The sequence below is a fragment of the Bos javanicus genome, chromosome 26, assembly GCF_032452875.1.
Source record: "Bos javanicus breed banteng chromosome 26, ARS-OSU_banteng_1.0, whole genome shotgun sequence".
NCBI classification, from domain to species: Eukaryota; Metazoa; Chordata; class Mammalia; order Artiodactyla; family Bovidae; genus Bos; species Bos javanicus.
This window is the reverse complement of record NC_083893.1, coordinates 11161432-11175160: the sequence shown is the minus strand read 5'-3', so window position 1 is coordinate 11175160 and position 13729 is coordinate 11161432. Positions and strand designations below refer to the sequence as shown.

General features: G+C 40.1%; 2 protein-coding genes across 2 annotated transcripts in view; one reads left to right on the top strand and one right to left on the bottom strand.

The window, feature by feature from the left end:
* Positions 1–1750: 1750 nt before the first annotated feature.
* On the bottom strand, positions 1751–11596 carry IFIT5 (interferon induced protein with tetratricopeptide repeats 5). Its single transcript, XM_061402754.1, has 2 exons — positions 11511–11596; positions 1751–4729 (listed from the first exon to the last, which is right to left on the bottom strand). Exons 1-2 carry the CDS (start codon positions 11513–11515, stop codon positions 3286–3288), a joined length of 1449 nt encoding a protein of 482 aa, XP_061258738.1. The 5' UTR covers positions 11516–11596; the 3' UTR covers positions 1751–3285.
* A 65-nt stretch (positions 11597–11661) lies between these two features.
* Positions 11662–13729, top strand: part of LIPA (lipase A, lysosomal acid type) — a 128694-nt gene continuing 126626 nt past the window's right edge. Inside the window, exon 1 of the mRNA XM_061402757.1 lies at positions 11662–11822. The gene's annotated coding sequence lies outside the window, so the exon portion shown is untranslated. The remainder of the gene's footprint in view (positions 11823–13729) is intronic.

Here is a 13729-nt window from a genome sequence, read left to right as displayed (position 1 = left end):
AATGAACGTTGTCTCTCTCTCTTTGGCCAGGATGACTTATTTGAAAATGGTTATATAAGCCAAGATGGCCCTATCAGAGCAAACCTGGCATTCTCAGATGGTTGTGGGAGGAGATGCGCACTTTTCCACTGCATAGAGACAAGAGTACATGTGTCTTCCATACGAGGATCACAGTTATTTTTCTCAGAATAGAGCCAAATTTGATAACTCAGTACTGAGGAGAGACTGCGACTTTGTCTTGATTACACTGTTTTGAGATCAAGCCTTGTTGGAAAACATGATGTACTGGTTTTTATTAAAGACAGCTTAACCTGGGTTTTCTATTATCTGTTCTGTTATTTGCAATGGATAGCATATTAGATACAAACATTTCCTCAACAATTTCTTGAAGAGATATGGATCATCTGAATTGAAGTGTTAAATGCTACCAAGTAACATAAAACACTTTCAAAAGCCAAATGCTCAGGGTTAGGATATGAAAGACATGTCTTAAAATGGCGTGTGTGGAAAAAACTACACGTAAGTAGGTAGTAAGTGGATATTATTTTGCCTAAATTAATATACATATAATCCCTAGAAAAAACAGACAAGGGATCATTCTACCAGAGTCCTAAAGCCTCATTTTGGTTATGAAGTTAAACCCAGGCAAAGGATAAGGACCATTTGGAGAGAATTCAAAATAACCATGATGAGGAAGAGATTTCAATATGTCTTATGAGCGTGGGTGGAAGAAAACTGCATGTTTAACTTAAATTTAAGTTTCAGGGACACATGGCGATAGTCTTCAATTACTTTAAGATATATGTAGTAGACATTTGGTTTTTGGCTATTCAGCATTACTTGACTTCCAACAATAGCCATATGTATTTGGTGATTTATTTGTCCCTGCAAGTTTATCTGAAATTAGTGCTGTCCCTGGACTATTAAATTACATCGGCCACTATATTCTCATTTTTGCTTAGGTCATTTTAGCTGAGTTTTCTGATTTGCAATCAAGAGTTTTAACTACTGCAAAATCTCTAGGAAGGCTTAGATCTCTGAGGTCCCTATAGACCAAAATGTGTAGACTACAGGCTAGACGTCTCTTGTTAAATGGAAGAAACAAATTTCAAAGAATAAGGACTATCTGAAGATGAAATTGGGGCTTCCCTGGTGGCTAAAAGATGAAATTATCATTTAGGAAGGTAATTCAGTATTCAAAATTTGATGGTTAATTAATAAAGGTGAAGTTTGAGGTCTTTTTTAAAAAATGAGTCTATGAAAGTATCTCTACATACTTAGAAATTTTAAGTAGGCAAGCACAATTATTGACAAAATTTAAAGTTAATTAATTTTAGGTTAATAGAGTTGTATTTTTCATATGATTTTGTACTGATTTTACATTTTCTTAGTATGTTATGCTTCTTATATAGTTCAAAATTTTTGTATCTAGTGGATTTTAAAGTCATTTAATAGACCTAAAAGTCTAATGTTTAGATATAGAGGTTTATAGTTGTATCTTTGTTTTGATATCACAACTGTAATTTTATTCACTGTGAAGTCTCTACTTGGGAACACAGCCTTAATCATAGTATTGTTCTCTATGGGAAAACTGACTTACTGCAAAATAAAACATTTGCTACAAAACAGGCCAAATACTTCTACTGATAGGTTAGGACTTCAGTCCTAAATTACTGAAATACATAAAATCATTCCTTGCCTATTCTTCCTTCTTGAATAAACAAAACAGCAAAATAAAAACAGCAGGGACGTAAGTAAAACAAACATTAAAAATTTTAATTTATGAGATACACTGAAGTATTTAGGTATGTTTGAATATGCATAGAAAAAATATCTGGAAGGATACATATCAGATTATTAACAGTTTACCTTGGGCATGTGGAATTGGGGTAGGGTGAAGACAGTGCTCTTATTTTTAAATTCTTACACTTCTGTATTTTGTGAAATTGTACAATGAGAATTTATTAATTTTATAATAATGAAAACCATAATAGAAATTTAAAAAATAAACATAGTAAGAAAAAGTGAAAAACACACACATATATACAATAGTTTTAAGAGCTTCATTGGAGGTACAGAGAATTAAATCATATGGCACATTTCCCCACTAATACTGTGGTGGTAAATATAACTGCATACTTTTAGCAACATCTCAATTTTAAAAGTCCTCTGGGATAAGAGCCCTTAAGCAGTGACCCTTCAAGGTGAATATTAAAACTGAAAACAGGGTTTAACTGTTTCTAGAGGATCTACAGGAAAACATGTCAATCTGAAAACTTCAGACAAAAGGAAAAGCTTCACAGAAGTAACTCTGGAATACTAAAACAGCTAACCAAAGGTCAGAAATGACCCAGTTCAGACCCAAAACTAAATCACTGAAGTCTTGGTAATCTAGGGAAACAGGTTAGGGGTATCTATTTTACCCATTTGTTTATTATTTCTCCCAAATTTTCAATTGGTCTGCTTTTTAATCTCAATTTTACCCTAAAAATACTGCAATTTTAATGGGAAGGAATTAAATTAATTCCATCTAATTAGCTTTAGGTTTATTCTTCCAGTTAAAACAACTAGAAAAAACTGAGACTAATGATTTTCCCATCCTTGTTTTTTCTCATCACTATTTCTAGCTACTTGATGAACATTCTGGGAGTTAATACTTTGGATTTCTCATGAGTCCCTGAAGTTCTGTATTTGGGAAGATCTTTTCTCTCATGTTCTAATTTTTCCTCCTTTTATTGAAGTCATCAGGGATGACAAACTTATTATTATAAACTTTTTTCTTCCAACAAAGAGGATTCTTTAGATGACTATCAGGCTTGTGGTTAAATATCCTCATCAAAGTCAGAACATCTGTAACTTGGAAGTTTCCATCTTTGCAAGCTACAAGTTAAGTGCTTAACTGATATAATTTTGCACTCCTGAAAGAGTGCTCATGACTTAGGTGTCAAAAGCTTGTGTAGGATTAAACTTAGGCATACATATGGAAAATCTGACAAAACTTAATCAGAAATTATAAATAGCACAGATAAAGGATATAAAATCATCATGACCATATGATTTTTAAAAGCTACAACAGCTGAAATTTTGCTGTTTCTCAATGGAAATTTTTTTAAAAAACAACAAAAGATTCATCATCATGTATATAAAGTATTTAGCATGATGCCAGGTACACAGTAACCATTCAATAAAAGTTAGGTCTAAATGAACAATGGATTAAAGCAATAAACAAAAATATAAGAACGCAAAAAGGAGAGAAAAGCTTAGAACTAATTTCCTAGTGTGTACTTAAATGGAAAGTCGAAGCTCACAGAGAGCAGTAAGAAATTCTGCATTTTCTGGATCTATCTTTTGGGCCCTTTCATAGTACTCAGCTGCTTGCCTCTTTTCTCCCTCTAGCTTGTAAACAAACCCTAGGGCACTTAAACTCTGCACATCTGAAGCATTGTACCCAAGTCTCTTAGTAGCCAATTTCTTCAGAGCACTTGTCAGTTTAGGACGCAAAGATGACCTGTCTTTTACCTTTAAGGCTTCTAAATAATGGTGGATGGCAGTATTTTCTGATTTTCGGTGAAATTCCTGAAAGCGGCCATAGTGGTAGTGGATCTGATGTTTGTGATCATCAGTTATGTTCTCCAGACGAAGAGCTTTCTGAAAAATGTCTTCAGCATTGCTATACTGGCCTCCCTCAGCATACATGTTGGCCAGGTCCGTGTAGGCAAATGCAAACATAGAGTCTCGCTCCACGGCTGCTTTGAAATGAGATATAGCCGAGGTAATCAGCTCATCAACTTTCAGTTTATCCTTTCCTTTAGGTCTGTTGCGAGTGGCCTTCTTGATTTGGATCATTTGTGCCCTATAGCAAAGTCCCATTTGGTGATGCAAGAAAGAAGAGGTTGGTGTCACCTCCAAGGCCTTTTTCAAAAGTTCTAGAGCTTTGTCCCAGGAATTTTTTCTCCTATAGAATTTGGCTGCATAACGAAGGACATAAGGTTGGGCTGATATCTGGTCCAGGATTTCTTCAATATACTTTTCCCCCTCAGCTTCTGCATGCACATCTTGAAGCTTCAGTGCGAGAAAAACCTTAATGTAGGAATTATCTGGGTTCAGGGTGACAGCTTTCCTCAGGGGGCCCAGAGAAAAGCTTTTTATAGACCCTTCTCTGTCAGAATCATCCAGCCGATACACTGTGATGGCATAGCCGATGTTAAATTCTGGATTGTCTGGTTCTGCTTCCAGAGCCTTCTCAAAAGCGGCTTTAGCCTTTTGGTAATATTTTCCTCCAAATTTCAAGAGTGCCCATCCTTTCTCACAGTCAATCTCTGGACGCTCCAACTTGTAGTCAGAAGGACTAGACAATGTCTTGCAGACGCTCCCTATCTTGCCTATATACTTCTGGGCTTCTTTAAGCTGACCCATGTCATAGTAAACCCATGCATAGTTTCCCCAAGTGACCAGGCTTCGTACTCCTTCCTTGTCCGAGTGCTCTCGCCGTATGATTTCTTCCGCTTGTTTCAAGCACTTTAGCGCATCTTCATTTTGGCCCTTGAGGTGCTTCACGTACGCTAATAGGTTATAAAGAGTGAGTCTGGATTTTGTGGTAAGAAATTCAAGCTGTTGCCCAATAGTATCTTCTACATCAAACAGATCGATGTCTTCCTTAAGTAAATTCCATGTGAAGTGACATTCTAACTCCAAAAGAATGGTCTTCAAGCAGTCCTTAGGAATTTCACTGTTAAAGATAAAAACACTTTTTAATTTCTGAAGAAATAAAGAAAATAATAAATTTTTAAATCTTAAATACAGTTCTTTGCTTAACAACCTATTTTATCTACTTGATTTTACAGTTAAAGCACTAGGCTTCTGTAAGTTTATACTAGTTTCCTCTGTGTATACTTGTATTCTAGAAATATTCCATTAAATTCACATTATTTATTGCAAAATCAATTCTACAGAGAACAGTGTTTTCTATCTTACAAGGTATCTATTTCCTTTAGGCAGTCACTAACCCATATGGAACACCTGTTTTTAGAGAGGGGAATTTAAATTATTTACTAGCTTTGAAAATTAAGAATAATAGATATATACACAATAAATAACATAAAAATTTCATCTCTGTATTATGAATAGTGAAGGAAAAGAGAAAGTGAAAAATAAGAAAAAGAAAAAACTGAAGGAGAGAGAGAAGCCACATGAATACATAAGTTTTGCAGAAAAAGAAAGGGAACTCCACACAGAAAAAAAGCAGAGTCAGATAGGAACAGGTACACCAAGAGATGGGAGGAAGTATATATACGTTTGAGAAATAACAAAGATTTAGAGAAAATGGGGAAAAGGCAAAAGGAGGCTTAGTAGGTTTTAATGTTAAGTGCCACATCCTTCTGACCTTTAGGGTTGTGGGCAACAATAAAGACTGTCACCTATTACTGCCCTTAATGTTCGTCACAAATATTTGTTAAACTCCCTTTGTGAAGCATAGTGTAATTTCTTCAGGGCCTAGTTTCATCTCTGAAACCAGGAAGATGAAGAGGAAGGGGTTAGGAAATATTTACTCATTACTGATAGGCTTCTATGCCCAAGATCTTCTGAATAACCCTGGAGGTGTAACTGTGAATAAGACACAGGCCTACTTATACACAGCTTATAAGTACACAGCCAATTACAAATCAGCATTCCAATACAGTGCCATGGAAGTGACTCGGGAAGGGCACACAGTCCAGATGCAGACATCTGTGGCTTTCATTTGGCGGAGCAACCTCTCCCCCTCGTCTCAATCCATGTGATTTGAGACAGGCTGCCTACACTTCCTCCAGCGTGTGAAGGCACACAATATTCCAGCCATTCCCTGGCCTCAGTGATTTATTCAGATTTATTCAATTAAAACATAATTTTGCTGAAATGGGGCTTTGCGGGAACTCTCTCTCTTCCAAAAATTTTAAGCTGGTAGAATACAAGCTGGAGTTGCTGGTGGCCATCTTTCCAAATCCTTGGGGACAGCCTGCCTAAGAGAGACTCAAACACAGAGGAAAACAGAGCTTGGGAACAAAGACAGATTGCTTGTGATACTGACTAAATTCCTGAAATCAGGTATTGCCTGGATCACCCTGTCAATCCCTGTACTTCTACCTTTTTAAGGAAATAATCTCTTTTCTTAAGCCAGTATGAACTGGATTTCTCCTGTCTGAAGCTGATTAATATACCTAATTTTGTTTGTTTTGCTTATGGTAGTGCTGAGGCAGTCAGGAAAGACTTTCTAAATCTAGTATTGGGCATAATTAAGGGTCACAAGAAATTTACAGAACAAAGCTGCTTAAGGCTTCTCTCGAAGAAGGAAATGTTCTAATTATTGGATGAACAGTGTGTGTGTATTTATTTCCCTTTCTGTTGCACACAGGACCCTTTCCCTTATATATATGTATGCATATTTGTATAAATGTTTATGAGAACTATAGTAATATTTCTATCAAGAAACATTTATTGATCACCTCATGTCATACATGCCAGGCAATATGCTAGTTGTAGTCAATATAGTAATGAGCAAGATAGAAAAAGGCCTTTTCTCCATGGTAATCCCATTATAGGAGAGGAAGGAACAATAGAGGTTGACAGAAAATAAACATGTAAACAAATCAACAGACAACGTAATTCCAGATATTAATAAGTGTTAAGAAAAAAATCAGAGTAATGGGATTATGTGGTGGTGTACTTTAATACACTTTTTATTCTCTCACTCTGTGAACTCTCCCTAGGAGAGTACTGTGCTTAGTTGCTCAGAGGTGTCCACCTCTTTGCAACCCTATGGACTTGTAGCCCACCAGGCTCCTCTCTCATGGGGATTCTCCAGCTAAGAATACTGGAGTGGGCTGCCATGCCCTCCTCCAAGGGATCTTCTCAACCCAGGGATCGAACTCAGGTCTCCTGCACTGCAGGCGGATTCCTTACCATCTGAGCCACCAGGGAAGCCCTAGGAGAGTAGAGGGCATACTTATTCTCATAATTCTGGCCTTGGCTCAAATCTCAGCTCTTCAAAGAAGTTGACTCCTGATCACCATAGGTTAAACTGCATCTCCACCTTGCCTGACATCCTAAAGTCTAGTCTATCACGTTTTCCTATTCTTCATGGCACTTTTATCAATATTTTCTGGGAGCTGAGGAGGAAGGGGAGTGGGCTTTGAATCAAAATGAGATTGAGGCTTTAAAATGAATTGGGCTGAGTTTCAGGAACTGGAAAGAGGCTGCCCTAATAGCCAAAAGTGGTTGAAGAGTTAGAGAACCGGGTTAATTAACAGAATTAGTAGTAGTGATCAGAAAAATAAAACCACTTCATATTTATAACCTAATAGTATACTTCATGAAATGTTTCCCAATTTTTATAAATACTAAATTTAAACATTAATAGCTTACTTAATAATATATTTAGTAGACATGTCCACTTATATTATTAACTTTATAATTTTTTTCTTATTTTCTTTCTTTTATCATCTGTGTATACATATAAACATATATATACAGGTCCCACATTTTAGCGATTGCAGGTTCTAGACCAGAGCTTTCCAACAGAACTTCCTGCCAAGATGGAAATGTTCTTATCTATGCTGTACAGTATGGTAGCCACTAGCCACACATGACCACTGATCACTTGAAATGGTGGCTAGTACAACTATGAACTGAAATTTTATATTTTATTTACTTTTAGTTAATTTAAATATTACATGACTAGTGGTTATTGTATGTGACAGGAGAGTTGAAGACACTGGGCCTATAGAGATTAATGCATAAGAAAACCTTAAGCTCGAAAGGTTAGACCTCTCCTTTAACTTGAAATTTTCCCCATTTTATTCAAGGTGAAAAGCTAAATTAAATGGCAAACAAGGATATACTTGAGAAGAAAATTTTATGCATATGACCTAGGCTCACTACAGATTCAACTCAAAAGTACAAATGTTACACATGTAACATATACTTCCAGAATCAGATGAGAGCTCAAAAAAAAAAACAAAACAGAAAAAAACCCAAACATCCCCCAAAACCATTCACTTGCCACACTACCCAAGCCAGGCAGAGTGCCAAGCAATTTACACAAATTATATTTACTTTTATAACATCTTATTATTTTTACAATTTTATGGATGAGGACTGGGAAATAGAGTTTAAATTACATATCCAAGGTTATATACTATAAAGTGGCCAAGTACAGATTCAAAGTTACTTCTAATTCAAACAAAAGCTTATGCCTTTTAACCATAATACTATACAACATCTTTCATATAAAAATTTGAGTTCGTTTTAAAAAATGATTTGCTTTAAAATACAGGCTATGTCTAATGTATGTAAAATTCACTTTGCCTGGGAAGGACTTAGAAGAAAAACAGAGATTTTAGAGCAGCTTAAAGAGCGGGTAGAGGTTGTGTAACTGCTCATTGAGAAAGACATGCCAGACAGTTAAAAGTCTCGGGATAAGAAAACAATGGTTTCAAATATAAGCCCTCAATCTGAAGTCACAGCATTCTACATTGTTGGAATTATTTTGAGATGGAGCTCACTAGGACATGCTGTGGAGTGACAGAGAGGATTGATTATTTCAAGTAATAAAGGATCTGAGAAGAAATGTGTTAAAACTGATCTGAAGAAAGACTAAAAATCGTAGTTATCAAAGATATAATTATCATCATTATTAATGTAAGGAAATTAAAATATCTTTTTCCCCCATAAACCAGTTAAAGATATAGTATATGCTGATGATCTCCTAAGGTATGTCCTCTATCTCTGCTTCCTCCCAAATTCCAGACTTCTAGTTTTAGTTTACATTTTCAATTAGAAGTTCAGTTGGGATCTCAAGTAAATATATTCATTACAGAAATCTGGGTTCCTTGAGTCTGTTCATACCTTAGTTTTCCCCACCTTTTTTTGGTACCTCTTAGTCCCACAGGCCAAATAACCTAGAAGTAATCTCTTGATTCCTCTTCTCTCAACCCCTCATCTAATCCAATGGGAAATTGTTAATTCTACCACCCAGATATATCAAATCCATCCACTTTTCCCCCCATTTCCACTTCAATTTTCCTAGTCTAAAAGACTACCACCTTTCCTTGGAGCTGGGGTAAAAATCTGGTCTCCCTGTTTTTACTCTTGGTCCCCATATTAGTAAACTTCTGAAAATGTAAACCAGGTTATGTCAGTCTTTTGGTTTAAAAACTCCCAATAGATTTGAAACCTTAATCTAGCCTTTGCCACGTCTTACAAGTCCCTAAAGATGCTAGATCTGTGTACCCACCCAACCATCTCTCCTTTCCTCCTCTTAATTGTGTTTTAGACATACTGACCTTCTTCCTATCTTGAACATATCAAGTTCAAAGACTTTTACACTTGTTTTTACTCTACTTGAGAAGCTCTGCTCCCAAATCCTTGTGTGACTAGCTCCTTCCTTTAACTTGGCTCAAAAAATTCCCTATCCAAGTGGCAATCTGTGGCAAAGGTATCTAAAACAACCCCCTCCATTCTTGGTCACTCTCTTAGCCCACTACACCATTTTATTTTCCTTATAGCTCTTACCACCTTCTGAATTATGTTATATATTCATTCAGTTTTGGTTATTTATGTTGATTATTTACCCACTTATTTTTGGTTGTCTATTTCTCCCATTTAAATGAGAACAGGGACTTTGTTCTGGTTTGATTTTTTTCACCCGTGTGTCCCCAGAATCTATGATTTCCGTATATAAGAGGAGCTCAATAATAAATACTTGCAGAGTGAATGAATGAATGCAGTTATATACTGGTAGCTTCTGGCATTTTCAACCCAGAGGCATGAGCCTAGCATTAAAAAAAAAAAAGCACCTGAATTTCAGATGAGGGAATTCCTGCTAGTTCTTTCCATCCTGCTACTGGTTCCAAACTTTCTGCCACTTCAGTCTTCCCTGTCCTATTTGTTTTTCCATCTTGGCATGCTCTCTGGCTCTCTGTTTAGATTTTGAAAATAGGTTTTGGACTAAGGTCCTAAGGTCCTGACTGGGAAACATGGTATGACTGTCCCTGGGTAGTTGTTCCTTTCTCTGGTGTAAATGCACCAAAATCATAGGCAAGACATGCCACGCCCTTAACAGCCTGCTCAGATCCACAATATGGGCTTACCAGCCTCTGCCCATCCACAGAGTGAAATGAACATCTGCCTCTGCCCAAGGCGGATGAGGAGGGAGGGCTGCCCAGGGATTGTCATGTGGTTGTGAGATCTCCAGGGGACATTCAGTCAGCCATGTAAGTGTCTTGCCTACACTCTATGGAATTTACGCACAACTGGGCACTATGACAAATTTTACTTTTTCAACTCTGTCTACTTACTTTTTTAACTTTGTCTCTGGGAAGCTGGCAGAGAGAGGCTATTGTGTCTGAAGAGGCAACATTTATCTTTAGGCCATTTTGTGTGTGTGTGGTGGGGAGTTGTTTTATTGTGTTTGGTTTTTTTGCCAGGAAGGAGCAGTCTCATTTTCCTTGGTAGACAGTTAGTGCCCAGTGGGGTTCACCCCTCTTCATCCCATCCACCAGACACTCGCAGGGCACCATCGGCCTTTTCCTCCCTATACCTCCCACTTCCCTCCTTTCTTACAAAGGGTAGAAGTAAGGCATTTATTAAACAGTTTTATACCTAACAAAAGTCAACATGTGCAAATATATGCAGATGGGCATTCAGCTGAGCTGGGCATTCAGCAACAACCGCTTCCACAGTCCTAAGAGATGGATGCCATCACTTTTTACAGACAAGAAACAGCCTCACCGAGTTGAAGAAACTTTGCTTTGGGTCACCCAACTAGTAGGTGGTCCGAGTCAGGATTTAGAACAAAAGGCTGTAAGGCCTGCAGGAGCCCACCATCTGAACCTCCTCAGGCCTCAGCTTCCTAAATGCAGACCGTTCACCATCCCCGTGCAGGGCAGGGGACCAGATGAAAAGGGGTCAGCCAAGGACCCCCACCACAGGCCAGTCTCGGAAACGGAGAAAGAAAGCCCCACAAAACGGGGGATGGGGAGGAGCCGGAACAATCTGTCCACGGTACAAAGGAGGGGAAGTCAGACCCAAGAATCAAAAAGGCAAAATGGCAGAAGTGGACGCGTGTGACGCGAGGCTGCGGCCTGCGGGGACCTGCACCGCAGAAGCTCAGCACCGGCCCGGGGGCGGCGGCGACAGGAGCCGCAGGGAAGTGACAAGTCCCCGGGGCGCGTCGCCCCTGCCCCCCCCACCCCCGCCCCCCGACTCGGCCCGAGAGTCCGATCGCGGATGCCTGGGACTTGGCGGAAGGGTCCACTCGGCCACCCTCCCCGGCAGGCCCACCTTCAGCCGCCCCGGACCTGGACCGAGCTCCCAGGAGGGGAGCGCCCCCAACGCCGACGCCCGGCGGCCGGGCTCTGGGGCTCGGCCTTTTCAAGGGCCGCGGCGCTGCCCGGCAAACGGAACACGAGAGAATGGCGTGTAAAACAAAGGCCACAGGGAGTTGGGGAGGAGAGGCGGGGAGAAGCCCTTACCTCATGGTGGCTGGGCTCTGCGGCAGTGCCGGGAGGTGCAGGTCCCTTCGGGCTTTCTCCTCAGCCCTCTGCTCCTTTGCGGCTGAGCGGCGGCGCGCGTGCGTGTGCGTGGGCGCGCGGGCGAGGTGACCGCAGCGCTGCGTCCGCGCGCGAGGGCGGCCGTCTTTGTTAAAGGGCGGACAGGAGCGGGAAAGCGAAACTAGAAAGTGAATCTGATCCCCGACTAGGCGGAGTCCAGCTCCGGGAAACAGAAACTTCTGGAAGAGCTGAGTCGGGGCGCCCCCCGGCCGGGCTGAGGAACCGCTGTGAGAGGTTTGCGCAGCACGGGGACGTCCCGGGTGGAATTTGCAGCTGGGCCTTGAGACTTTGGTCTTGGCTGCTCAGCTGCCTTCTGAGTCTACGTGCCTTAGCTTTTTGCGGGTGGTTGTTATTTGTTGGATTTTTTTTTTTTTCCTTAGCTAAGATGACTGGAAATATTTCAGCGTTATTTTTGTTGGGTGGCACCGATGCTCTTTATAGCTTTGTGCGTCCTAGGCTAAAACTCAAGTCTTGAGTTAACAAACACCAAGTGCAATGCCGTGCATTTGTGCCGTGATTTTCACTGGGTAAACCTAGAGAAATTTGGGGGCCAAAACGTGTATATATTCAAAATTTTGGTAGCTATTCCAGGTTCCCTTTGCAAAGAGGTTTTTACACCCCACCCACAATTCTATGAAAATTCCCTTCCCTTCCATGCCCTTGACAACTGAGCTTCCTATAATAAGGTCCTATAATAATATAATAATAATCCTATAATAAGGTCCCATCTTTATGATGGAGTTGGCTTCCCCTGGTAGCTTAGATGGTAAAGAATCTGCCTTCAATACAGGAGACCTGGATTCGATTCCTGGGTAGGGAGGATCCCCAGTCGAAGGGAATGGCAACTCACTGCAGTATTCTTGCCTGGAGAATCCCCATGGACAGAGGAGCCCAGTCCATGGGGGTCACAAAGAGTCGGCCATGACTGAGCGACTAACACACACAACAAAGATGGGGTGGTTTGGAACCTAAGCAGAAAATATCGAATGCCCATACACTTTACCCCCTTCAAATTCACTCATTCGTTCTTTCAACACTTTTTTTTTTTTTTTAATATTTATTTGGCTGCACTGGGTCTTGGTTGCAGCATTCAGGATCTTCAGTTGCAGGATGCAAACTCTCAGTTGCGGCATGTGAGATTGAGTTTCCTGACCAAGGATCGAACCCGGGTCCTCTGCATTAGGAGTGCGGACTCTTAGCCACCAGGGAAGGCCCCTCAACACATTTTATTAAACAACTGCTAAGAGCTAGACATTGCTCAAGGCCCAGTCAATATAGCATGGAATAAAACAGACAAGGGACAAGCCCTCCTCCTTCCTCCCTCCTCGCCCAACACACTGTCTTCTGCATTTTGTTCCTGATTATGCACAGGGTGGAGATAGTTCTCAAACTTTGAGAAAACGTGTTCATCATCACAAAGTTTAAAAGGCACAAGCTTATCATTTTTATGCCTTGGCAAAATGCCGTGCTGGGCACTTTGTTTTTCAAATGAATGTACAACAATGTACAGGTTTTGCTATATGTCCGTTAGTTTAAATAATGCTGACTTTGGCTTTGCAAGAAAAGGGGGCTTATGCCTAAAGCCAGTTGTTGCTCCCTCAGAATTAAGTTCAGCGTGGCTAATTAACAGTGTAGGTCCGGAACGGTAGGTAGTTGTGCCTTTTTGATTTTGTTACACTTGTTTGTTAGGAGTTAATTTCTAGTGTGAGAGGTGAAGGTAAAGAACAAATATAATATTTTATGTCAGATTGTGCTATGGAGAAAAAGCAGAGAGAGGGTTGGTGTTTTACTGTTATAAATATATTGGGGAGGAAAGGTTTGAGGTGGGGGAAGAAGTGAGCACTGTGGATATGGGGTCAGGGAAGAGCCTTCCAGACTGGGGGAACAGGAACTGCAATGGCCTAGAGATGGATGCATACTTGGCATGCACAGATGGTGTGGTTGGAGTGGAGAGGGCAGGGAAGAAGTCCTAAGAAATGAGGTTGGGAGGTAATGTGGATGTGGTGGGTCTGTAGGCTATGGTAACCTTTAAGTGGGAAACCACATTTTAGAAAAAGTACTGAATGACTTATTTGGAGGTACAAAGATATGCCCAGAATCTCCTCCTTCCTGAAGATTTAGAATATTTAATAGACCTCTGT